Below are 27998 nucleotides of genomic sequence, written 5' to 3'. Positions count from 1 at the left end.
ATGTCAGGCCAATAACAACCGTTTTTGTGGGCGCTGCAGATTATCGGGAGTCTAAGGAACACAAGATGCTGGGTAAGACATATGGCTGCAGAATATTTCCCAGCTAGGGTAGGGTGAGGCTGTTAAAGGATTTGAAAACTTAGTTAGAAGAAGTTGATTGGCTAGGACTTTGAGAGGCAGTGAAATTGGACAAGGATGGGTGTGCGAGTGGACCTGGGCTGTAGAGTTCTGGATTAGCAGAAGTTTGTAAAGGGCAGAGGCAGGGAGGACATTAAATACATTGATTTGCAAGGCAATGGAGGTGTGGATAGAGTTTCAGCAGCAGAGGAATTGAAGTAGGGGACATAAGAGGGAAATGTACTAGAAATGGAAGAATATGATCCTGGTAATGGACTGGAAAAGGAGTGGAAAGCTCACCTCAGGCTGTGGTTGCATATCACCACGCTCAGTCTGAGCATGTGAGTACTGGCAAGGGCTGAACAGGATGCCTTTAGTTTTGCTGATGTTGAGCTGTAGGAGTTTTGACAGGATCAGTCCTGGAGTCAATGGTGGAGAAGTAGAGTTGGGTGTTGTCGACGTAGATGTTTGCGATGACTTTGAACTTGACTTCCATCCAACGTGTGTGCAACATGGCTCTATTCAATTGGATCCGCCTACCAATTAATGGCCTGATTTTCTGTTTTCCGGAGAGCTTCAGAAACTCCGACATTGCAACACTAGGCCCATGTCCAGAACAGACAACTTTTTTTGTGGCACATTCTACTTCTGTTTCTGGATATCATTAAATAGTTACAAACATTACTGACACCCACAATCCCTATGTTTGAAATGAGATGTATATTGTATAAAATGAACTGCAAAACTCTGCCCGATAGACAACAAACCTGTTTATTATCTTTTTCATAAAGTACTGGTTTTAAAATATATACAAACTGTACATAGATTGTTCCAATTTTCTTTTTCCCAGTTTCCCCAACTCCAAGAGGCCAGGATGAATACTTCGGACTGGGTTAAAATGGTAGGGAGCGATTTTCGCTGAATACTTTAGGCGCTAAAGAGGTGGCTAAGATGTGCCTTAAGCTGAAACGCTGGTTTAGCCCATGTTTAGTGTAAGATGCCACCTTGGTAAAGGAGTTGAAGCCAGCAGTAGGAACGACCGCTTGGCCGCTCATTAAAAAGGCTGCATGGCAATTTGGTGGCTAGCGCTTAAACTAATACCCTCTCCTAACAGCTGTTCGTGAGTAAACATGGCGTTGATGTCGATTTCAAGGGATACTCACCACTTCATGATCATTGTTGCTGGAGCTGTGGAGAGGACCTCGGAGACACTTCGGGAGACTTTCTGGGACACTGTCAAGACTTCACCAACACTCGACCACATTTAGTTACGGAAATTCTCTGAGGACTTCACCTAAGGAGAGTACATGCTGTGCTACTCCACCTTATAGGAGTCGCCAGTACAAAAGGAGTGCTTGGTCATGGACATCTTGCTAGGGGATCTGTTGCTCTGGACAAGGAATGGAAGGAGGACATGAGGCCAGACAGAGCACCAGCTGCTGCAGGAGAGAGGCACAGGAGGGCGAGCTGGTGTCCGTCCCCCCCTGCGGGCTCAGGACAACCCTCCTCCTCTGGACCTCCTCCACGAGGATCTTCAGTGCCGCATCCGAGAACCTGTGCTCGGATCCTGCATCCTCAGGATTGCAGGATCCCTGAGCCATCCTGCAATGTGCTCTATCCAGTGGAAGTGGGTGCGAGGAACCCATATATACTGCTCCACAAATATTGCATCTAATCAGCACTTGAGTGCCAAACCTGCAGTTTTTTGGTTAGCACCTGCCGGCACGTTCAAACGTAATAATCATCAATTAGCCTAAAGTTGTGCGCTAAATACAGACTTTCAAACAGGCGTTTCTTATTAGCACAGCACCCATTTAGTGCCGGTTTTCACCCTTTGGCCAAAATAACCCCCTAAGACTTTTACTTAGCATATCTGAATGCATCTGGGAAAAAGGAAATCAATCTAGAATTAACAATAATAGAATTATAAAATTAAAGGTTACAGGATATTAAATATTACATTATATTAAAGCATGTTTGCAGCAGTCAGCCTGGGTTTTCTGACACAGCTGTACAGGATTTATAACTGAACCAGGAACATTATTTTCTTTATAAAAATGCTTCTGACATATCGTAAGCTACAGAGAAAACTGTAGTCACTGGGATTATTTGATACAACCAAAAACTTTCAGACGACAGACCAGGATCTTTTGGGTACTTTGTAAGTTTACCCATAATCACACAGGAGGAAGGAGGCATCGCAGAATATTTATCTTCAACAGGCTTTACCAGCACAACTGACAGGCTGGTACCTTCAGTACTGCAGTCAGATGTTGCATCAACATTTAACATTGGCAGGTCGGGAGTGAGTTATTGGGGGGGGGGGGGGGGGGGGAGGGGGGGGTGAGCTGGCTCCAATTTCCCTTCTTTACCTGAGCATAACTTAGTCCAGAAATTGAAACTCGGAACAGTCCAGAATACTGAAGCATGATTCGAGTTCTCAAATTTTAAGGTGAAAGCTCAATTTGTTGTTAATTTTTTACTAGATGAAGGTCTTTACTGTTGAAAGCTCCTGTTGTTAAAGAGAGCATTTTGGGATGTAGTTTAATGTGTATGGAGAAAGTTACTGGCTGTTAAAAACTAGGTCCTGTTCCTATTAACCTGTATAGAGATGGTTATAGTCTTTAGAACACTTCAACCATGTGTAGGAGGAACTAAACGTGATTATTAATGATCATATAACAGGGTGATTATTGGACTAACCGATTTTCCACCCATAGTGCTCCCTACCATTTCTTTTGATGGAAAGTTCTGGAATATCAGAGCTGAGAATATTGCGAGCAGCATCAGCACTGTTTCGTGAGCTGCTGAAATGTAAAGTGATGCCACAACACACAATGCACAGCCACTGTATTGTGCTGCGCTGAGGCAGAAACTAACTGACGAGGCAACAGCTGGACCCAACAAGGTGCCCAGGAAGTGGCAGAGACCTAAACACTGGACCAACAGGTCGCCCAGACACTGAATAGGCCAGGGAGGCTGATGACAGGTGGTATAGTGACTGACAAAAGTAGAGGGACTGGACTGACTGAGGCAGAGGCAATGGACTGAGGGGAGAGTACTGGAGTGATAGCCAGCTTTGATATTTGATGCCATGATCATTATGTTGGAAGCCATACTTCCAGGGTCTCCATTACTAAAGTGAAAAAGTATTTGTAATCAGTGTGTTAAAGATACAAATACTGTACGAACACCAAGATTAAAACATTACCTAATCTAACATTTAGCATGTAATACAGAATCACATTAAATTAATTGGGAATTATTACTGTTGTTGCCGGCCTTGCATGACAGTTTGCAGAGTTAATAATCATGGTTCACACAGCCATATCTCAGTGTTCAGTCGCACTAGTTAGAATGGCTTGGTACTAAAATAATTTATAACAGAATATCTGGAACGGGGTATGTTGGCTCTGCCATATATTGATGGGCAGAGTGCTATACATGACAGCATGCACTGGGCTGACTGTTTCCGAGTGGCCGGGGAACCTGACAGCTTCACAGCACAGGCTGTTCTTGATGCAGCTCGGTGGGATCGCAATAAGCAGACAAGGACTAAGGGAAGGAGCCGCTCAATTCTTTCAGTAAAACTAATTCCACCAGACACACATCATTCTTTCGTTCACATGTTGGGAGGTACAGTGATTCTGCCAGTCTGTACTATGAATTAGCAATTCTACAGGACCTGCAGCAAGCTTTGCTGTAATACCAGTGGGAGCACAGATTGACTTTTATTGCCAGTACACAGTTAGTCCCAAGTTGATCTTGACAACTGTCATCTGTGGAACAATAATAGTGATCGTCAGTATCTCAAGATGCTGTCAGCTCCCCTTATGCGCAGTAAAAACACACAGCTTAACAATCCACATGGCATCGTATTGAAATCCGATCTGCTGGTCACCACCCTGAAGAGCCATATTCTGAGTCTAAAGATGCACTAACTGGCACAGACAACAAGGCGCTGACAGACTCACAATATAACACTGAACAGAAAAGAAACAAGGGGGGGGAGCAACAGTAAGATCATCACTGGAGATGCTCCATGCAATACTTCTCAGTGAGTTACAATGCAGCAACTCACCAAAGTTACTTTGACAGCACCTCCCTCTCCTGCGACCTTTACCATTGAGCAGGACAAGAGCAGCAATGTCGTAGGAACACCATCACCTCCAAGTAACACACCATCCTGACTGGGACATATATTGCCATAACTTCATCATCGCTGGGTCAATACTGTATCCTGGGATTCTCTACATAACATCAGTGTGGGAGCACCTGCACCACAAGGACTGCAATGGTTCAAAGAGAAGGCTCTCCACCATCAGTTTTTCAGGGCAACTACAGATGGGCAATAAATGTGGCCTTGCCAACAACGCCTACATCCCAGAACAAATAAAACAAATGTATATATTGCTTCATCGTACAGTGAAACTTTGTAGACTGATGAAGGTTGCAGGAATGAAGCTACCTCACCACTGAGAGACAGCGTATGTACCAGTAAGTACGGTAAGTACTTCCATGATGGCCAGCTCCACGGAGACCAACGCCTCAGTGACCCTCCTGCTGATAAGGGAAGTGCTTGGCCTCCACCAAGCACCTCCCACGACAGCAGGACTAAAACCCGAAAACAGAGGGCACAATGAGGCTGATATATGGATGACAGCACCTGGCTGCATACAGAGGACATTGCCGAGCTGGATATAAAGGTGATGGTTCCTGGCTGGATATGGGCGGACAGTACAGCTGGATGTAGGGTAATAGTGCCTTAATTGATATAGGGGAAGTGTATCTAAAGAAGAAAGACTTGCATTTACATAGAATCATAGACTAGTACAGCACAGGAGGCTGCCATTTGGCCCATCGAGTCTGCGCCGGCTCGTTCGAAGAGCCATCCAGTTAGTCCCGCTTCCCTGCTCTTTCCCCGTATCCCTGCAATTTTTTCTCCTTCAAGTATTTATCCAATTCATTTTTGAAGGCTACTATTGAATACATAGTCACCACCATATCAGGCAGTGCATTCCAAATCCTAACCACTCGTTGCCTGAAAAAGTTTTTCCTCATGTCCACTCTGGTTCTTTTGTCAATTACCTTAAATCTGTGCCCTCTGGTTATCGACCCTTCAGCCATGGGAGACAGAGTAAATAAAAAGAAACTATCTAAACCCTTCATGATTTTAAACACCTCTATCAAATCTCCTCTTAGCCTTCTCTGCTCTAAGGATACAGCCTTATCACATCTTTCAGAAACATCATAATGTACTTTTTTTAAATTCTTGGAATAGTGGGGCATCGTTGGCAAGGCTGGCATTTATTGCACTTCCCTACTTTCCCTGGTAGTGAGTCTTTTTGAATCACTGCAGCCTGTGTGGTGAAGGTGCTCACAATGCTAGTGGTTTGATACAGCCGAGTGGCTTACTAGGCCACTTCAGAGGGCAGTTAAGAGTCAACCACGTTGGTGCGGGACACATATAGGACAGGCCGGGTAAGGACATTAGTGAACCCGTTGGGTTTTTGCAAAAATCCAACAAGTTCATGGTCACTTACTGATACCAGCTTTTTATTTCCAGATTTTGCCTAGAAAGTCTTCACTTCTCATCTTCCATTCATTTCAATGGAATTCATGTTTGTTTTAATGCCAATTTCAGATATGGAACAAGCTTCATTTTCAGTAAATGGAAAAGTCTGGGATGCAGCTTTAAGTGCAGGTACACGTAGCAAATGAATTTATGTAACTAACAGAGCATGGAAAGATGTCGGGTACAAAGGCACGGCACAATGGAATTTAATGCACTCACTATTACCTGGGGGCTGGGTAGGACAGGCCTGGAGATCACAGCTTTGCTTTGCGACAGGTTTCAGGAGAGGGTCACATCCTCGGACAATTTCTTTTCCCCGATAACATTTCACATCTCGCATTCTTATTCCAACTCCACAGGTTTTAGTGCACTGGATAAAGATGACAAAAGGATATTTTATTAAATTCAATGCAAGAACCAAAAGCAAGAAATCCAAAAAAAATCCATTACCTATTTTAAAATACCCATTTAATTAGCAGGTAATTAAAGACACGGAAATTGGGAAGTGGAGGAGGAGTAGCAATGTTGATAAAATACACAATCACAGCAGTGGAAAGGAAAGACTTCAGTAAGGGCGAACAGGCGGTGGAAACAGTACAGGTAGAATGAAGGAACAGTAAAGGATGCAAGACTGGTGGGTGTTGCCTACAGACCTCCTAACAGTAGTGATGTAGTGGGGGAATTTTTAAATAGAGAGATCGGGGAAGCTTGTAGCAGAAACAATCTGGAAGAGGTTGAAATACCAGTGGTACAAGGGAACCCAAAAATAAGTAATGGATTTAATATAACTAAAAAAAGAGAAATTAATGGGACTTAAGTTAGTCAAAAATCCAGGGCCAGATGATTTCCACCCCATGGTGTGAAAAGAAACAGGTGGGGAAATTACAGATGCTAGTCATAATTTTCCAAAGCTCTCTAGATTTGGGAAGTGTGCCTTTGGATTGGAAAATTGCAAATATTACTCCATTATTTAAGACAGGAGGGAGAATCCAGGAAATTACAGACCTGACAGTTTAATGTCAGTTGTGGGGAAGTTACTGGAATCTATCACCAGGGACAGAGTGACTGAGTTCTTGAACAAGTATGAGCTAAGCAAGGAGTCTGCGCAGATTTGTAAACGGTAGGTTATGTCTGACTAAATCTAGTTGATTTTTTTGAGAAAGTCACTAACATGGTGGACAGGGGAGCGTCTATATGGATTTCCAGAAGGCATCTGGTAAGGTTCAGCACAAGAGATTATCCGCAAAAATAAAAGCGTACAGAATTAGAAGTAACCTTGGGACAAGGGTTGGTAATTAGTAGGGAGGTGGAAGACAGAGAGTACGGATAAAGGGAATGTACGCTGATTGGTAGAATGTGACAAGTGGTGTTCCCCAGGGATCTGTACTGTATATCCAACTCTGCAGGTTACACTAAGTTAGGAGGCAAAGTAAGTTGTGTAGATGGGAGCAGGAAGTTAGAGGAATATAGATAGATTAAGTGAGGGAGCAAAACTGTGGCAGATGGAGTTCAATGTGGGGAAGTATGAGGTCATCCACTTTGGATCCAAGAAAGACAAATCAGAATATTTTCTTAATGGCGAAAGACTAGGAAGTATGGAGGAGCAAAGGGATTTGGACGTCCAGGTACACAAATCACTAAAAGCTAGTGCACGGGTACAAAAAGTAATCAAAAAGACTAATGGAAAGTTGGTCTTTCTCTCAAAGGGGAGGAAGTTATGCTTCAGTTGTACAGAGCTCTGGTCAGACCCCATCTACAGTACTTCATTCAGTTTTGGGCGCTGCCCCTCAGGAAGGATACATTGGCATTGGAGGGAGTACAGCACAGATTCCCCAGAATTATACAAGGGCTTAAAGGACTAAATTATGAGGAACGGTTACATAAACTTGGCTTGTATTCCCTTGAATTTAGAAGGTTGAAGGGTGATCTAATCAAGGTGTTTAAAATAATAAAAGGATTTGATAGTGTAGATACAGAGAAACTATTTGCTCTGGTGGGGGAATCCAGAACAAGGGGCACAATCATAAGATTAGAGCTAGGACATAGTGAAATCAGGAAGCACTTCTTCATATAAAGGGTAGTGAAAATCTGGAAATCACTCCCCAAAAGGCTGAAATTTTTAAGACTGAGGTCAGCAGATTTTTTGGGTCAGGTTATCAAGGGATATGGATCAAAGGTGGGTAAATGGAGTTGAGGTACAGATCAGCCATGATCTATTATGATCTATTTGAATGGTGGAACAAGCTCGAGGGGCTGAATTCCCACTCCCGTTTGTTGAAAAATTAACATTTTTAAAGGGAAGTACCCCTAGAATTACCTTCCCCTTTAAAGTACTCCTCATAATGTAGAAAAATCATATTTTCCAAAATTTCTTTTGATGATTTTTGTAAAAATGTATATGGAGATCCTTAAGTTGGGTTTCTCTGCCTGCTTGGCTTCTCCAATTACATAACCGACAGCAACCATCTCAGAGCGGCTCCATAGGAAACAGCGAGAGCTACGACGAGGTTCCCAACCCACATACTGTAGTTTCCTGGGGCCAGCCGGCTCCAACGCTTATCTGAAGCTACACCTCTCTATGTTTCCTATGGAGTTTCCCCATGATCCACAGCATCCGCCCATTGAGACCAGGAGGGTCACATGCTTGGTCTGTGCTGGTTAGCTGACCTCAGCCTGAGTGGCTACAATTATCTACAGCACTTCCTGGCCAGAGGTGAAATCCACGAAATTTCCAGCTTCTAATCCCTATCCAGTAACTGTAGGTGGAAAATTCACATGTCTGCAGGTTGGATGAGGATAGGTCGGGCTCATCTGTGAAGCACCTATGGTTGAATAATCAAACATAAAGCATTGCTACTTGGGCAAGACATCAGACAGCTGCAGCCTCTATAGGACCACCTTCGGGGTAAGGGCAGAAAATTATCAAACTGAAACATGTAAAATCCTTTTAACCTGCAGAAAATACATTAATTAAGCAATTGAAATCAGTCTCTAGCAGTCTATGGAATTTCTGCTTTACAGAAATGCTGCCTTTGGTCTGATCACAGCTGCTAGCTGACACAATTCATGCTGAAGTGCTTTGATTTGCATTGGGGTTTACGGTTTGCTGCTATTACCTCAGACCACGAAGTAGTAAACCATTTGAAACACGGCCGCTCAAAGCATGTCGTTTCTTCAATCAACTTCTGAGCAGCATCACATTCCTCAGGATTGGGAATTTTAACTTTTCCGTTCACTATTCCCACACACAAAACAACTCTCCTCTTCACCCCTCGGCCGCACGTTGTATTGCACTGTTGGAAAGCAGACCAGATTGGAACCTTCAAGTTAATGCCGTGATTGGAATCCTGAATTTAATGCACCTAGTATTTCCCCAATGTTAGAACAGCAAATACAAGGAGTTAATTTAATTCTCCAGATGGAACACTGCTCAGGAAATCTCCAACACTGACAGTAAAACTGACCATCAATTTACCTAAAGTTTATAACACCCAGATTCCCAATGTGCACCCCTAGTGCATGTAATCTATCCTAAAAGATGGTCTAATATTGTGCCTTATATATATTTAAATTGTAATGATGGTTTATACATTTAAGGGTGCATTTACGCTATAACTGTAGCGTTGGTGAGAAACGGTTTAGCTTCATACCAATGCTACAGTTAATATAAATACAGCCTGAATATGGAGTCAGGGCACTAGCTGCCGCTGGAGCGAAGGGGAGCAAGACACCTGGAGGGAGGTAGTCTCATTCTACTTCACTTCGGTGTCAGTACTAGTCTTAGTCACCCAATTTACATTCCACAAGTCTAAAGTCAGTACAAAATCAAAACTGCTTCCTAACAATGCTAAACTTGGTAATGTGAGGGCATTGTAGAATGCAATGAAGGTTTTATATAGTTAAAATGTGGTGCTGTTTATATATGTAAAACACAATGATGGTTTATATCTAAAAAATGCAATGAAAAGTTTATTTCTTTCTTTACTCACCCGTTCCCAGTCCTGGGCCAGCCAATGGGGAGCACAATCTTTGGCTCCACAGGGATGTATGGCATGGGGTTTTGACTGAGGGCTGCACTGGGATTCAGGCATTACCCTGCCTTCCGAGTTCCTGCAGTACACATGCCTTATCATTCTTCCCTGCCCACAAGGCCCTGAGCACTGAATGCACAGGAAAGGAATTATTAATGCCACATCATTATAACAGGTTACAGAAGGTTTTAATGGATGGTGCATAAAATTCTTCTGACTATATCTAAAAGATAGTTACTTCAGAGTTAACGCAAAGGGTAACCTGAATCCACAATGTACTGTTTATAGGTAGTTATTGCACAAGGAAGCCCATAAATAAATGAAATCATCATAAAACCCAACAATTAAAGTTATTGCTCATATAATATTCCTCAAACAAGATATGTGGTATCTTTAATATTAAACACATCCAAAGTTATTTCATAGAAAAAGACTTGCATTTATATAGCGCCTTTCACAATCTTAAGACATCCCAAAGTGCTTTACAGCCAATGAAGTACTTTTGGAGTGTCGTTCACTGTTATAATGTAGGAAACGCGGCAGCCAATTTGCACACAGTAAGCGCCCACAAACAGCAATGTGAGAATGACCAGATATTCTGTTTTAGTGATGTTGGTTGAAGGATAAATATTGGCCAGGACACCCGGGATAACTCCCCTGCTCTTCGAAATAGTGCCATGAGATCTTTTACATCCACCTGAGGGGGCAGACAGGGCCTCCATTCAACGTCTCGTCTGAAAGATGGCACCTCCGACAGTGCAGTACTCCCTCAGTACTGTACAAAGTGTCAGCCTAGATTTTTGTACTCAAGTCGCTGGGGTGGGACTTGAACCCACAAACTTCTGACCCAGGAGAGAGTGCTACCCACTGAGCACGTCTGACAATTAATGTGACATTAGGTTCGGGAACAGACTCCAAGCCATGGAGGAAGAGATATAGGAGGGGTGGCCTAAAGCCTGGTTGAACAGGTTATGTTTTGAGAGGGCTTTTAAACAGAGAAGTGGAGGGGTTTAGGGAGGGCATTTCTGAGAGGAGGGCCAAGGCCCTGCCACCAATGGTAGGGCAAAGGGAGGGGGAATGTACAATAGGCCAGAGTCAGAGCACTAAAGGGTCTGAGAGGGGATTTGGGCTAAATGAAGTTCAGAAAATGGGGTGTGGCAAAGCCAGGAAAGGATTTGAAGATGAGGGCAAGGATTTTAAATTTAACACATATAAGGGTTCATGGTGTAAATTTTCTCTCTGTGTGATTACCAGGTGGCCGGCTGGCACAGAGCACCTGTTGGCACCCATTCGTGCCAATGGGGGACCCAAGCCTCAATGCAAGACCAGTAGGTAGAAAATAAACACCCCGGGGCAGCAGACCTGCTCCGACCTGCCACAATATAGTACAGCAAGGCCAGCCTCTGGGCCTGGAAATAAGTAGGTCGGCAGTGCATCCCTCCTCAGCAGAGGCTCCGTTCTCGGGAGGGGTGGTCCTGTTCTCGGGAGAGGGTCCGTTCTCGGGAGGGGTGCTCCTGTTCTTGGGAGGGGGTCCGTTCTCGGGAGAGGCTCCTGTTCTCGGGAGGGGTGCTCCTGTTCTCGGGAGGGGTGCTCCTGTTCTCGGGAGGGGTGCTCCTGTTCTCGGGAGGGGTGCTCCTGTTCTCGGGAGGGGTGCTCCTGTTCTCGGGAGGGGTGCTCCTGTTCTCGGGAGGGGTGCTCCTGTTCTCGGGAGGGGTGCTCCTGTTCTCGGGAGGGGTGCTCCTGTTCTCGGGAGGGGTGCTCCTTTTCTCGGGAGGGGTGCTCCTGTTCTCGGGAGGGGTGCTCCTGTTCTCGGGAGGGGTGCTCCTGTTCTCGGGAGGGGTGCTCCTGTTCTCGGGAGGGGTGCTCCTGTTCTCGGGAGGGGTGCTCCTGTTCTCGGGAGGGGTGCTCCTGTTCTCGGGAGGGGTGCTCCTGTTCTCGGGAGGGGTGCTCCTGTTCTCGGGAGGGGTGCTCCTGTTCTCGGGAGGGGTGCTCCTGTTCTCGGGAGGGGGTCCGTTCTCGGGAGGGGTGCTCCTGTTCTCGGGAGGCGGTCCACATTTTTTTGTGGAGCCCATCGGAGTACTCCTGCTCATCCTGGCCCCACAAAAATAAACACTTATCAATTGACTCCTCTTTGGCTTGATCACCAGCAAATTCTCAGCTTCATCCATTTGAGTCCTAAATTAGAATTGGGGTCCAAATAACATCGTAGGATATTACCTCTGGAGTCCCACAAGGATCTATCCTTGGCCCCCTCCTATTTCTCAGGTATATTCAATGACCTCCTTGCTGGGATTAGAATAGCAGGTACATTCAATGACCTTCTCCTTGCTGGGATTAGAATAGCAGGTACACCGTGACCTTCTCCTTGCTGGGATTAGAACAGCAGGTACATTCAATGACCTTCTCCTTGCTGGGATTAGAATAGCAGGTACATTCAATGACCTTCTCCTTGCTGGGATTAGAACAGCAGGTACATTCAATGACCTTCTCCTTGCTGGGATTAGAATAGCAGGTACACCATGACCTTCTCCTTGCTGGGATTAGAACAGCAGGTGTAATGTATATACCTTTAAGGGGGGAACTACTTTTTACAGCTCATGTATACTGTAGTACCGGCAGTGACCACTGTGATGAAATATTCCATTCATCACTCATCAGTATTTCTCTGCCTGTGACTGTGGTTGGTTTCAGTTTCATTTCCATTGTATTGTACTGTGTGTAGGGCTCCGCCCATACCTGGCTCCTATGTAAGCTGGCCCAGCCTGCAGCACATCCAGTACGGCAGACCTCTGGATGGAAGATACATTCTCCTCTGTGTGTTACCTTCTAAGTCAATAAAAGCCTTGTTTTGTTTCGCTAACATCGAGTCTCGGATTTATTGAGGCACATCAACCACACCTGTATATAGCACTGAGTAGTAATCTGTACAGTTCAGTTCCAGAGTGAGCCACGTTGAGTAAACACCTGTTGTACCGTTCTCCTGCAGTCTTGTGTCTTACTACTGACGGACACAACATTGGCGACGAGGCAAATTTGATCCTACCTGCAACTCTGCATCGCCTCCCAGGGATTCGTTCCTGGAGACCAGTAGGTTGGAGGTCAAGGCCAGAGACACGGGCGTCGACCACGGGCAACCGCCCAGTCATCCAGCAGAGACTCGAGAATTGCGGGGGAGGCTGTTGAGAGCCAGGCTTGGTTTTCCAGTCGCGGTGGTCCAGCGAAACGGGCTAGCAACAGGTAGTGCGCATACCCTTCCCGGACAGCGGCGGGCTAGAGCCCGACCGAGCGGCACAGCAAAGGGCCGAGCAGCGTCGACGGGAGAGAGGGCAGAGCGCACAGGGCGCAGCCGGTGTTCAGGGGCCGAGCAGCGTCGAGGAGAGGGAGAGAGACGCGCAGAAACCCGCGAGGCGCCGCCATTGCCACGAGGACCGCCGAGAGCGGCGTTGGCAGCAGCGCAGGAGAAGCGCGCGAAATCTACAGGGCGCCGCCATTGCCACAAGGACCGCCGAGAGCGGCGTTGGCAGCAGCGGGGGAGGAAGGAAAGCGCGGGAGACGCCATTTTAAACCACACCCAAAATGCCGAAGAGTGGCAGTATCACCGCATTTGACAATGAAGTCGAAGATTGGACTACATATGTCGAACGAATAGAGGTATACTGCAAGGCAAATGAGGTGTCAGATGACAAGAAAGCGCTGGTATTGTTAAATTTAATGGGTGCAAAGACGTATGGCTTATTACAAAATCTAGTAACCCCAGCGAAGCCAGTGGAAAAGAGTTTTGGAGACATAGTGACGATACTACAGGAACATTTAAACCCCACACCGCTGCTGATAGCAGAAAGAATCAAGTTTCACAAACGGAACCAGCATAAGGATGAAAGCAATGCTGAATATTTAACAGAACTGCACAAACTATTGAAACACTGCCAGTTTGGAACGGGACTGGCAGATACCTTAAGGGACAAGTTTGTGTGTGGGCTTCAAAGTGAAGGAACCCAGAAACGGCTTTTATCTGAAAAGGACCTTACGCTGGACAAGGCTTTCAGCATTGCGGTATCATATGAAGCAGCAGCACGGGGCGCTACAGAGATACAACAGAGACCGCAAGAATATGGCACAAACAAAATGTCATACAGAACAGAGAAGTGCTATCGCTGTGGCAGAACAACACACGACCACGATGATTGCTGGTTCAAAGACAAAGTATGCAGACAGTATGGAAAAGTAGGACACATAGCACGAGTCTGCAGGTCGGGAAAGAAAACCAGCAATAAGAAATCTCCAAAAGAAAAGTACAAGGTACATAAGGTGACGGAGAATAGTTCAGACGAACAAAAGAGTGATGCCGACTCCGAAAGCAGGGAGCTGAGTTGTCTGAAACTACATAATGTGATCAAAACGGAGGATCACCGAACCATTTGGGTCACTCTCAAGATAGCAGGAGTCCAGGTAAAAATGGAATTGGACACAGGATCAGCCCTAACAGTGATAAACCGACGGGACTACGAGCGGCTATTCTCACACATACCCTTGAGAGACACAAAAATTATTTTGAAGACGTACACGGGGCAAAAAGTCTACCCCAAAGGAAAAAGGGTGACCGTTATATATAACGGTAAGGAAACACCAAAACTAGACCTGTATGTATTGCAAGATGGAGGACCACCATTACTGGGACGTGAATGGATCCGGAAATTCCAGCTGGATTGGCATTCCATACAAGCACTGACTGTGGCTGCCAAAAAGGATGACGACGTCACACCTGGGCGACTGTCAAAGATCCTAACCGACGCGCAAGAAGTGTTCCAGCAAGGACTCGGAACACTAAAAGCATGACAGCAACAATTAAAATAGAAGAAAACGCAAGCCCAAAATTTTTTTAAGGCCAGACCGCCCAGCCGTCGAAGCAGAGCTGGAGAGTTTGGAACGTTCAGGAGTACTGTCCAAGGTAGACTGGAGCGAGTGGGCTACACCCATCGTCCCTGTGATGAAAAAGTCGTTGAGCAGCACGCCTGGGGAACCAAGGAAGGTTCGCATCTGTGGGGACTTTAAGGTAACAGTGAACCCAGTCCTCCACACCGTGCAATATCCACTTCCGCGGATTGAAGATATTTTCGCCTCGCTATCTGGAGGGAAACGCTTCACTAAGATTGATCTGGCCCAGGATTATCTGCAAATGGAGGTAGAAGAAGCATCAAAAAAATACCTCACCATCAACACCCATAAAGGTCTCTACCAATACAACCGGCTGGTATTCGGGGTAGCATCAGCTCCGGCTATTTGGCAAAGGGCAATGGAACAAGTCCTGCAAGGGATCCCAGGGACCCAGTGTTATTTGGATGACATCCTGGTCACGGGCGAAAATGACAGTGATCACCTCGCCAACCTGGAGCAGGTGCTCACTAGATTGAAGGAATATGGGCTCCGAGCTAACCGCCCCAAATGCGAGTTTTTTAAAAAACAGATCTCGTATTGTGGCCACGTTATCGATAAAGAGAGGTTACACAAGTCCCCAGAAAAGATTGAGGCAGTAGTCAAGGCTCCAGCACCGGAAAACGTGTCATAACTGAGGTCGTTCCTCGGGCTGGTAAACTACTACCATAAGTTCTTGCCAAATTTGTCTACAATACTACACCCACTGAACACCCTACTGCAAACTGGAGTGCCATGGAAGTGGAGTGACGAATGTAAACGAGCTTTCCAGAAGAGCAAAACACTAATCACATCGAAAGAGGTATTGGCCCATTTCAACCCAGCACTACCAATTTGGTTGGCGTGTGATGCGTCACCCTACGGCATTGGAGCGGTGCTGTCGCACAAATTCCCGGACGGCTCAGAGAGGCCAATAGCCTTTGCGTCACAATCACTAACCTCAGCCGAGCGTAACTACGGCCAGATTGACAGGGAGGCCCTCAGCCTAGTGTGCGGAGTGAAAAAGTTCAATCACTATCTGCACGGGCAGAAATTCACCTTGCTGACTGACCACCAGCCTCTTGTCTCCATTTTTAATCCGAAGAAGGGCGTTCCGGTGATGACTGTGCAACGACTACAAAGATGGTCACTCTTTCTCGGGGCACACCACTATGAGATTGAATATAAGGGCACGAAACAGCATGGAAATGCTGATGGGCTATCACGCCTGCCACTGCCTACTGCGGAGGAAGCACCAGCAGTGGATCTTGTTGAAATATTTCATTCGACTATAGTTGAATACTTACCGGTAACTAACACTCGTATAGAAAAGGAGACCCGAAATGACCCGACACTGTCTCGGGTATGATTTGACGGTGAAGGGATGGCCAGCACATGGCGACTCACTGTTGCCAGCATTCTTGACAAGAAGAGAACAGCTGTCAGTGTGCCGGGGGACCTTGATGTGTGGATCCCGAGTGGTAATTCCACCCACGTTAAGGGATCGAGTGCTCAATGAGCTTCATGAGGGTCATCTGGGAGGGGTAAAAATGAAAAGCCTTGCCAGGGCTTGTGTGGTGGCCGGGAATCGATAAACAAATCGAGGACCTGACCAAGAGCTGCTCAGGATGCCAGAAATCCAAAATGCACCACCACATGCCCCTCTACACCCATGGGAGTGGCCCTCATCTCCATGGCAACAGGTGCATATTGATTTTGCTGGTCCATTCATGGACTTAATGTTTTTAATAGCCGTGGATGCGCACTCGAAATGGCCCGAGGTCATCAAAATGTCCTCCACCACCACGGAGAAAACTATTGCAGTCCTACGGACCATTTTTGCCAGGAACGGCTTGCCAGAACAGATTTGCTCCGATAACAGACCACAGTTTGTGTCCGAAGAGTTCCGGAGGTTTATGAAGAAGAATGGGGTAAGGCATTACACATCCGCCCCATATCATCCAGCCACAAATGGATTGGCTGAGAGGTTCGTACAAACCTTTAAGAAGGCAATAAAGGCTATGTACAATGACAACATTCCGCTGCAGCACAAGGTGGACAATTTCCTGTTCGCCTACCGGAATGCGACACATGCAGTCACCAACCAGGCCCCGGCCATGATGTTCTTTAACCGAAGGTTAAGATCGCGCCTGGATTTGCTCAGACCAAATGTACGAAGAGATGTTGAGAGTAAGCAATTCCAGCACATCCATGAGAAGCCAACAAGGAGCTTCAATGTAGGGCAACCAGTCTTGGCCCGCGACTACCGAACAGAAAAATGGCAGCCAGGAACGATATGCACACGGCAGGGCCCACTAATGTACACAGTGGACATTGGGGAGAACATTGTGAGACGCCATGCTGACCAGATCCTAGAGTCACAGGAACAAGTCAACCCCATGCCTCGCCCATACGTACCTGGTGAGGAACCAGACATACAGGTCGCATCTACCCCAGAAACAGTAGCATCGGAAGCTGATGACCCAACCGACGACAGGGTGCCAGAATCGCCTCCGCACCAAGAGCGAGACACTCGGGAAAGGCGCTATCCAGAAAGGATCAGGAAGCCTCCCCAAAGACTGAATATATAAATGGACTATTTTCAGCTAACGTATGTTAAAAGTGTTAATTGTAATTAGTTTGATATTTAATTGTTAAGAGTGTTATGGTACTGTTAATCTAAAAGGGGAGGAATTGTAATGTATATACCTTTAAGGGGGGGAACTACTTTTTACAGCTCATGTATACTGTAGTACCGGCAGTGACCACACCTGTGTATAGCACTGAGTAGTAATCTGTACAGTTTAGTTCCAGAGTGAGCCACGTTGAGTAAACACCTGTTGTACCGTTCTCCTGCAGTCTTGTGTCTTACTACTGACGGACACAACAGCAGGTACATTCAATTACCTTCTCCTTGCTGGGATTAGAATAGCAGGTACATTCAATGACCTTCTCCTTGCTGGGATTAGAATAGCAGGTACACCGTGATCTTCTCCTTGCTGGGATTAGAATAGCAGGTACATTCAATGACCTTCTCCTTGCTGGGATTAGAATAGCAGGTACATTCAATGACCTTCTCCTTGCTGGGATTAGAACAGCAGGTACAGTGACCTGGTCTAAATCACTTTTGCAGGCCTAGGATGACTGAATTTATCTATTATTTAAAAGGGATGGTGCTGATTGTAAACTGATCAGTGGACGTGGTTAAGTTGCCAGCCTAGATGCTTCCTCCTCTTTGACAGCCTAAACTATTCATTTCTACAGTTGAAAGACCACTTATACAACAAGGAGAAAGAACAAATAAAGGAGAGTAAAGGTGAAGATGAAGATTCAAAGATGTTGTACAGAAAATAAGAGCAATTGTTCAACCTGTTCTACAGTCAGACTTACCGGGCCCCAGTCTGAAACAGTCCACTGTCGATCACAAGGGGGTCCAACACAATCTTTCTGAGATGGCGGCTTTGTTTTCTCGTCACACAACCATTCTTCCTTTGAGCATCTTACTTCCCTGGTCACAGTAACCCGTTCTGCACACTTAGCTGTACACTGGGAAAGAAAATACATTAGTGTATGAACTGCACAATAGATCTTTAATCCTTTGTTACAGCTCACGCACTGTACTGTGACTTATTAAAGGTGAGGAACTGAGCCAGCGAGTCCTACTCAGTGAGCTCCCAATCAGTTTTTCTGTCAAGGGAAGGCAGTAAGAGGCGATCAGCTGTTTTGCCACAGGGAGGGGGAATTGTCCCTCTGCATCTGCCAGCACCCAGGACAAGAACAACTTTGGCTGGGGGCAGGTTTCCTGTCCAGCATCCCAGTTGGGGAAGTATGAGTGTAATGGGAGACCTGAATAAGAGAACAGTGAGAATGTTGTCAACTCTTTTTACCAATTACACCGCAACAGATTTTGCTTGTACATCTAAAGGACTTCATTCTGTTCATGAAAGATCTTTTCCCCAATTTTTTGCTTCCCTTTAAGCAAGACATTATAGGGTGGTGAGTCAGTCTGACGTGCTTCTTCACGCAGAGCATCAGCATTATATATATGTACTGCAGTTCGCATTCAAAAGGTTACCCTCCACACACTGCTCGTAATTAGTAGCACTCTGGACTGTCCCTGACAGATATGGTCAAATATTTCCCAATGGATTGTTCTTTGCTGGTTTCCCCTCATAGGAATGGAGATGGAAGGAGAAAGCCCTGCGGTGACTTCTGGTAACAAAGGGAACCTCTCCAAGTATCTGCAGCCTTTTCTTTTTGAACCTCCCTTAGAATATTTGGCAGAATCTGTGAGGTGCTCCACTTGTAACCAATTTACATTTTGGATTCGATACATAAACATTTTGTACAAAAGTCCCAATTTATGTTGAGTCAGAGCTCACTCCAGTGCTGTAAAAAAGATTCTTAATTCTGCAGGGTTAAAAAGTTAGTCTATTTATAATGAGAAAACATTTGCCCACATCAGAAGCAGTCCAAAAGTAATGATGAGAAAAACACAACGGTGTACAGCGGGGAAATTTGCGCAGGGCACAAAAACAAATGTTTATATATAAGAATCATAGAATGGTTATAGCACAGAAGGCGGCCATTCGGCCTGGCGAGCCTATGCTGACTCTCAGCTAGTTCCACTCCTCCGCCCTTTCCCCGTAGCCCTGCAAATTTTTTTCCTTCAGGTACTTATCCAACTCCCTTTTGAAAGATAAGATTGAGTCTGCCTCCACCACCCTTTCAAGAAGTGCATTCCAGATCTTAACCGCTCGCTGCGTAAAAAAGTTTTTCCTCATGTTGCCTTTGGTTCTTTTGCCAATCACCTTAAATCTGTGTCCACTGGTTCTCGACCCTTCTGCCAATGGAAAAAGTTTCTACTCTGTCCAGACCCCTCATGATTTTGAGCACCTCTATCAAATCTGCTCTCAGTCTTCTCTGCTCCAAGGAGAACCACCCCAGCTTCTCCAGTCTATCCACGTAACTGAAGTCCCTCATTCCTGGAATCATTCTCGTAAATCTTTTCTGCACCCTCTTTAAGGCCTTCACATCCTTCCTAAAGTGTGGTGCCCAGAATTGGACACAATACTCCAGTTGGGGCCGAACCAGTGTTTTATACAGGTTCATCATAATTTCCATACTTTTGTACTCTATGGCCGCGATTTTATGGATTGATGCGGCTTGGGAGCGGGTCAGCAGGTTTCCGGGTTCCAGTCCCGCCCCCAACTTCATCCAGCCCACGGACATGATTTTACGTCAATTGGCCTCGTTAAGCCTGCCCTGCGGGCTTGCCGGCCAATTAAGAAGCTGGTCAGATGACGTCATTTGACGACACGTCATCTGACTGTTTTCTTAAAAGGGACCACGCACAATTTTTCTTTGACAGCTCATTTCTCAGTGTTTGATAGCATTGAGGTGCTGCAAACACTGACAATGACTGTTCACAGGTGAGTTCTTGCACCCAGGTTCTCCAGAGACTCCCTCCTTAGGCTAGAACAGATGGCAGCTGCAGGTGAGGTTACAGAAGTGATCTGTCACTGGTAAGAGAGGTTCTCCCAATGAGGTGAGACTACACATACAATTCAAAACTTGTTACCTACAGAAACGTCTAAATGCATTAAAAATTAATTTCCCAACATTTACTTACCTCTGAAACTCACCAGTGCACCATTGGATCCTTCACACCACTTCTGCAGCTGTCATCAATGCAAAAACATTACAGCAAACTCACAACACGCCACACTTACCTGATGTGGTGTCCAGGCGTCGGGAAACCCGAAGTACAATTGTCAAAATTGCAAGAGAGCCTGTTAACTACCTTTAACAGGCAGGATGTGGTTTACATGGACTTCAGTAAAGCTTTTGACAAAGTCCCGCATAGGAGACTGGTCAAGAAGGTAAGAGCCCATGGGATCCAGGGTGCCTTGGCGCGTTGGATCCTAAACTGGCTGAGTGGCAGGAGGCAGAGGGTGATGGTCGAAGGTTGCTTTTGTGACTGGAAGCCTGTGTCCAGTGGGGTACCTCAGGGATCGGTGCTGGGTCCCTTGTTGTTTGTGATCTACATAAATGATTTGGATGAGAATGTAAAAGGTATGATCAGTAAGTTCGCAGATGACACGAAAATTGGTGGGGTGGTAAATTGTGAGGAGGAAAGCCTCAGGCTACAGGACGATATAAACGGGTTGGTCAGATGGGCGGAAAAGTGGCAAATGGAATTTAACCCTGAAAAGTGCGAGGTGATGCATTTTGGACGGACAAATAAGGCAAGGGAATACACAATGAGTGGTAGGACCCTAGGAAGTACAGAGGGTCAGAGGGACCTTGGTGTACATGTACATAGATCCCTGAAGGCAGCGGAACAGGTAGATAAGGTGGTTAAAAAGGCATATGGGATACTTGCCTTCATTAGCCGAGGCATAGAATATAAGAGCAGGGAGGTTATGATGGAACTGTACAAAACGCTGGTGAGGCCACAGCTGGAGTACTGTGTGCAGTTCTGGTCGCCTCACTATAGGAAGGATGTGATTGCTTTGGAGAGGGTGCAGAGAAGATTCACCAGGATGTTACCTGGGATGGAGCGCCTCAGCTATGAAGAGAGGCTGGACAGGCTGGGGTTGTTTTCCTTGGAGCAAAGAAGGCTGAGGGGGGACCTGATTGAGGTGTACAAAATGATGAGGGGCATAGATAGGGTAGACAAAGAGGAACTTTTCCCCTTAGTAGGGGGGTCAATAACAAGGGGGCATAGATTCAGGGTAAGGGGCAGGAGATTTAGAGGGGATTTGAGGAGGAACTTTTTCACCCAGAGGGTGGTTGGAATGTGGAACTCAATGCCTGAAAGGGTGGTAGAGGCAGGAACCCTCACAACATTCAAGAAGCATTTGGATGAGCACTTGAAATGCCATTGCATACAAGGCTATGGACCAAATGCTGGAAAATGGGATTAGACTGGACAGGGATGGATGGGCGGCGCAGACACGATGGGCCGAAGGGCCTCTTTCTGTGCTGTAAAACTCTATGACTCTATGACTATTCACTATTTTGAGTTATCTGTAAATTTTGAAATTGTGCCCTGTACACCCACATCCCAGTCATTAACATATATCAAGAAAAGTAGTGGTCCTAGTGCCGACCCCTGGGGAACACCTCTGTATACCTTCCTCCAGTCCGAAAAACAACTGTTCACCACTACTCTCTGTTTCCTGTCACTTAGCCAATTTCATATCCATGCTGCCACTGCCCCTTTTATTCCATGGGCTTCAACTTTGCTGGCAAGCCTATTATGTGGCACTTTGTCGAACAACTTTTGAAAATCCATGTACACTACGGCAACCGCATTACCCTCATCATCCCTCTAAGTTACCTCATCAAAAAACTCGATTCAATAAGATCATGGCTGATCTTCTACCTCAACTCCACTTTCCTGCACTATCCCCATATCCCTTAATATCCAAAAATCTATCGATCTCTGTCTTGAATATACTCAATGGCTGAGCATCCACAGCCCTCTGGGGTAGAGAATTCCAACGATTCACCAACCTCTGAAGAAATTTCTCCTCATCTCAGTCCTAAATGTCCGACCCCTTATTCTGAAACTGTGACCCCTGGTTCTAGACTCCCCAGACAGGGGAAACATCCTCCCTGCATCTATCCTGTCAAGCCCTGTAAGAATTTTTTATGTTTTAAGGAGATCACCTTTCATTCTTCTAAACTCGAGAAAATATAGGCCTAGTCTACTCAATCTCTCCTCATAGGACATTCCACCTGTGCTGCCTTCCTTTAGGAAGTTATGTTAGTTTTCAAGTTAATTCAGGGGTTTGAGTAATTTGAGTCGATTTCCATTGTGTGCCGCCACCTAGTGGATATTTGGTACCTAGCAAGTGCAATAAAGCGCAGTAAACTACTGTATATCACAGATCTGCAGCTCGACACATGGTCTGGAAAGTTATTTTCTTGTTACGCTCCGGCCTTGGACACTTAGTCTGTAAGTACTTGAGAATGTTATAGATGATTAGTGTACACTATATTTTGCAGAAAATGTTTAGTTTGTAACCTTTCTCTGTAAGCAAACCTGCACAGCTAGCCGTGAAGTGCTCGCTCTCTGTCTAGCTGGTTAACTTGTAGCTGTATTTGATGCACTATGTACAGGGCTAATTTAAAGTGAATGTAAGAGAATGCCTTTCAGTTTGCTAAGTGTATATTCACAGTAAGCTGTGTTTCCACGTGTTTTGGTAAGTTACATGCCAAATGTAGTGTGTTGCTCAGGCTTACCTAAATTTGTGTATACATATCAGTTATGTGCTTGTGTACTAATGTGCGCTTCCATTTCTGTGTTGTATTTCAGTTTCACACTAAGAATCTTTCAGTAAAGTTTACAAGAAAAGTCAAGCCTTGTGATTTTTATGGGAAGATATCAAGTTGTTAGCTACCTGTCTAGCTCTGCATAGGAACGCGCTGCAAGGGCAGAATACCACCCATCCCAGGAATCAATCTGGCAAACCTTCGTTGCACTCCCTCTATGGCAAGCATATTCTTCCTTAGGTAAGGAGACCAAAACTGTACACAATACTCCAGGTGTGGTCTCACCAGGGCCCTGTTACCACGTCCTTAATAATATTCTAGCATTTTCCCTACTACTACTGTTAAGCCAACTGGTCTGTAGTTCCCCGGTTTCTCTCTCCCTCCTTTCTTAAATAGTGGGGTTACATTTGCTACCTTCCAATCCACTGGAACCGTTCCAAAACCTATGGAATTTTGGAAGATGACAACCAATGCATCCACTAGCTCTATAGCCACCTCTTTCAAAACCATTTTTGTAGGCCATCAGGTCCAGGGGATTTATTGGCTTTCAGTCCCATTAATTTCTCCAGTACTATTTTTTTACTAAATTAATTTCATTCAGTTCCTCATTCTCGCTAGAGCCTTGGTTCTCCACTATTTCCAGGAAGTTTTTTGCTATTTTCTTCTGTAAAGACAGACACAAAGGGCTGGATTTTGCCAGCGCTCAGAGGTCAGGTTTGGAGGCAGGTCAAAGGGTAAAATCGTTTTGATTGACGGCGGGTTGTGATCCCGCCGTCAACCCGCCTCCAAACAATTTTCCCAAGTGTAGGTCCCCGATTTGCGCATGAACCAGACAACTAGCGGCGGGAAGAGGATTAAAGCCAATTACCTGCCTGTTAACAGATACCTGATAGTAGTTGACAGGCTCTTTTGCAATTTTGACGCTTCTGTCTCGGGTTTCCCGATGTCCGGACACCACACCAGGTAAGTGTGGCATGTTGCGAGTCTGCTGTAATGTTTCTGGATTGATGACAGCTGCAGAAGTGGTGTGAAGGATCCAATGGTGCACTGGTGAGTCTCAGAGGTAAGAAAATGTTGGGAAATTCATTTTTAATGCATTTACACATTTCTTTAGGTAACAAGTTTAAAAATCTATGTCCAGTGCCATCTCATTGGGAGAACCTCTCACCGGTGACAGATCGTTTCTGTCACCTCACCTGCAGCTGCCATTTATTCCAGCCTATGGAGGGAGTCATTGGAGAGCCTGGGTGCAAGAGCTCACCTTTGTACAGTGATTGTCAGTGTTTGGAGCACCTCAATGTTGTCAAACACTGAGAAATCAACTGTCAAAAAAGATTGTGCGTGGTCCCTTTAAGAAAACCGGCAGATGACGCTTCATCAAATGACGTCATCTGACCGGCTTCCTCTTAATTGGCCGGCAAGCCCACAGGACCAGCTTAACAAGGTCAATCAACGTAAAATCACGTCTGTGGGCCAGATGCAGTTCGGGGTGGGACTGGAAGCCGGAAACCACCTGGCCTGCACCCAACCCGCCTCCAATGAAAAATTCGCGGCCAAAGTATTTGTTTAATTTCTCTGCCATTTCCTTATTCCCCATTATAATTTCTTCTGTCTCAGCCTGCAAGGGACCCATATTTACTTTCGTTATTCTTTTCCTTTTTACATACCTATAGAAGCTTTTACAGTCTGTTTTTATGTCTCTCGCTAGTTTACTCTCATTCTATTTTCTCTTTATCAATTTCTTGGTCCTCCTTTGCTGAATTCTAAAATCCTCCCAATCCTCAGACTTACGACTCTTTTTGGCAACATTATAAGCCTCTTCCTTTGATCTAATACTATCTTTAACTTCTCGTTAGCCACGGTTGGACCACTTTTCCTGTGGGGTTTTTGTGCCTTAAAAGGAATGTATATTTGTTGAAAATTATGTATTAATTCTTTAAATGCTAGCCATTGCTTCTCTACCGTCAAATTAAAAACCAGAGCGTGTCAGGAAGGGGCAGAAGGTATGGAGTAAAAGGTAAAGTAATAAAAAGGGCAAAAGCGAACTAAGTGTCACAAAACATCTTTGAAAGTTCTCTATCTGAATGCACGTAGCATTCGTAACAAAATAGACGAGTTAATGGCACAAATAACTACATATGGGTATGATCTTGTGGCCATTACAGAAACATGGCTGCAGGGTGACAATGCCTGGGAATTAAACATACCAGGTTATTTAACGATCAGGAAGGACAGGCAGGAAGGGGAGGTGGGGTGGCTATGTTAATAAAGGAAGGAATCACTGTAATAGAGAAATGATATTGGGTCAAAAGATCAGGATAATGAAACAGTTTGGGTGGAGGTAAGGAATAATAAGGGGGAAAAACCACTAGTGGGCGTAGTCTATAGGCCTCCGAACAGTTGCAACTCTGTTGGACGGAGTATCAATCAGGAAATAGTTGAGCCTTGTAATAAGGGAACATCTATAATTATGGGGGATTTTAACTATCATATTAATTGGACAAATCAAATTGGGCAGGGCTGCCTTGAGGATGAGTTCATTGAGTGTATTAGGGATGGGTTTCTTGAGCAGTATGTAACTGAGCCGACCAGGGGGCAAGCAACCTTAGATCTGGTCCTGTGTAATGAGACAGGATTAATTAAAAATGTCCTAGTAAAGGATCCCCTTGGAATGAGTGACCATAACATGGTTGCATTTCATATTCAATTAGAGGGTGAGAAGGTTGGATCTCAAACAAGCGTGCTAAGCTTGAATAAAGGAGACTATGAAGGTATGAGAGCGGAACTGAGTAGGGTGGATTGGGAAAATAGATTAAAGGGTAAGACGATACATGATCAGTGGTGTACATTTAAGGAGTTATTTTACAACTTCCAAAAAAAATATATTCCACTGAGAAGAAAAGGGTGTAAAAGAAAAGACAGCCATCCGTGGCTAAGTAAAGAAATTAAGGATAGTATTCGACTAAAAACAAGGGCATATAAGGTAGCCAAATCTAGTGGGAGGATAGAGGATTGGGAAAACTTTAAAAGACAGCAAAAAATAACAAAAAGATTGATTAAGAAAGGGAAGATAGATTATGAAAGTAAATTAGCAAAAAATACAAAAACAGATAGTAAGAGTTTTTATAGTTATATAAAAAGAAAAAGGGTGGCTAAAGTAAATGTTGGTCCCTTAGAGGATGAGACCGGGAAATTAATGGTGGGAAATATGGAGATGGCAAAAACACTGAATGAATATTTTGTATCAGTCTTTACAGTAGAAGACACTAAGAATATCCCAACACTGGACAAACAGGGGGCTATGGGGGGGAGGAGCTAAACACGATCAAAATCACTAAGGAAGTGGTACTCGGTAAAATAATGGGACTCAAGGCAGATAAATCACCTGGACCTGATGGCTTACATCCTAGGGTCTTGAGGGAAGTGGCGGTAGGGATTGTGGATGTATTGGTAATAATTTTCCAAAACTCCCTGGACTCAGCAAAGGTCCCGGCAAACTGGAAAACTGCTAATGTAACACCCTTATTTAAAAAGGGCAGTAGACAGAAGGCTGGAAACTATAGACCGGTTAGCCTAACATCTGTGGTAGGTAAAATTTTGGAGTCCATTATTAAGGAGACAGTAACAGGACATTTGGATAATCATCATTTAATAGGACAAAGTCAGCATGGTTTTATGAAGGGGAAGTCATGTTTGACAAATTTGCTGCAGTTCTTTGAGGAAGTAACATATAGGGTGGATAAAGGGGAACCAGTGGACGTAGTGTATTTAGACTTCCAAAAGGCATTTGACAAGGTGCCACACAGATTATTGCTTAAGATAAAAAATCACAGGATTGGGGGTAATATTCTGGCATGGATAGAGGATTGGCTATCTAACAGAAGGCAGAGAGTTGGGATAAATGGTTCATTCTCAGAATGGCAATCAGTAATTAGTGGCGTTCCGCAGGGGTCAGTGCTGGGTCCCCAACTCTTTACAATCTATATTAATGATTTGGAGGAGGGGACCGAGTGTAACATATCAAAGTTTGCAGATGATACTAAGATGGGAGGGAAAGTAGTGAGTGAGGAGGACATAAAAAACCTGCAAGGGGACATAGACAGGCTAAGTAAGTGGGCAGAGAATTGGCAGATGGAATACAATACTGGAAAGTGTGAGGTTATGCATTTTGGCAGGAAAAATCGTAGAGCAAGCTATTATCTTAATGGCAAGAAACTGGAAAGTACTGAAGTACAAAGGGATCTGTGGGTCCTGGTGCACGAAACTCAAAAGGTTAGTATGCAGGTGCAGCAAGTGATTAAGAAGGCCAATGGAATGTTGGCTTTCATTGCTAGGGGGATAGAATATAAAAATAGGGAGGTATTGCTTCAGTTGTACAAGGTATTGGTGAGACCGCACCTGGAATACTGCATACAGTTTTGGTGTCCATACTTAAGAAAGGACATACTTGCTCTCGAGTCAGTACAAAGAAGGTTCACTCGGTTAATCCCGGGGATGAGGGGATGGACATATGAGGAGAGGTTGAGTAGATTGGGACTCTACTCATTGGAGTTCAGAAGAATGAGAGGCGATCTTATTGAAACATATAAGATTGTGAAAGGGTTGGATCGGGTGGATGCGGGGAGGATGTTCCCGATGATGGGTGAAACTAGAACTAGGGGGCATAGTCTTAGAATAAGGGGCTGCTTTCAAAACTGAGATGAGGAGGAACTACTTCACTCAGAGGGTGGTAGGTCCATGGAATATGCTGCCCCAAAAAGCTGTAGAAGCTACATCATTACATAAATTTAAAACAGAAATAGACAGTTTCCTAGAAGTAAAGGGAATTAAGGGTTACGGGGAGCGGGCAGGAATTTGGACATGAGTCTAGGTTCGGATCGGACATGGCCCTGTGGGTAGCGGAGCGGCCCCAGGGGCCGCGTAGCCTGATCCTGCTCCTATTTCGTGTGTCTAATTCTGTTAGATTCAGGAGATGGTTCTGTGATAGTAGATTGGCGGTTAGGATCAGATCAGCCATGATCTTATTACAATTACAATATGCTTGCCTTGCAGAAGTAACATGAGCAGGTTACAAGGTCAGA

General features: G+C 45.1%; 1 protein-coding gene across 1 annotated transcript in view; it reads right to left on the bottom strand.

Annotated features, from left to right (window-relative positions):
• Positions 1-878: 878 nt before the first annotated feature.
• The window catches only part of ttc16 (tetratricopeptide repeat domain 16), a 177205-nt gene continuing 150085 nt past the window's right edge, over positions 879-27998 (bottom strand). Inside the window, exons 15-19 of the mRNA XM_085965166.1 lie at positions 18025-18180; positions 9682-9852; positions 8809-8985; positions 5918-6062; positions 879-3896 (exon numbers count right to left, since the gene is read on the bottom strand). Coding sequence (XP_085821292.1) covers positions 3778-3896; positions 5918-6062; positions 8809-8985; positions 9682-9852; positions 18025-18180 — 768 coding nt within the window. The 3' untranslated portion in view covers positions 879-3777. The remainder of the gene's footprint in view (positions 3897-5917; positions 6063-8808; positions 8986-9681; positions 9853-18024; positions 18181-27998) is intronic.

The sequence above is a fragment of the Somniosus microcephalus genome, chromosome 23 (genome assembly GCF_052327205.1).
Source record: "Somniosus microcephalus isolate GS21.2 chromosome 23, FLI_Smic_1.0, whole genome shotgun sequence".
Classification (NCBI taxonomy): domain Eukaryota; kingdom Metazoa; phylum Chordata; class Chondrichthyes; order Squaliformes; family Somniosidae; genus Somniosus; species Somniosus microcephalus.
Note: the sequence above shows the minus strand (reverse complement) of the source record. Positions and strands in the feature narration are given on the sequence as shown.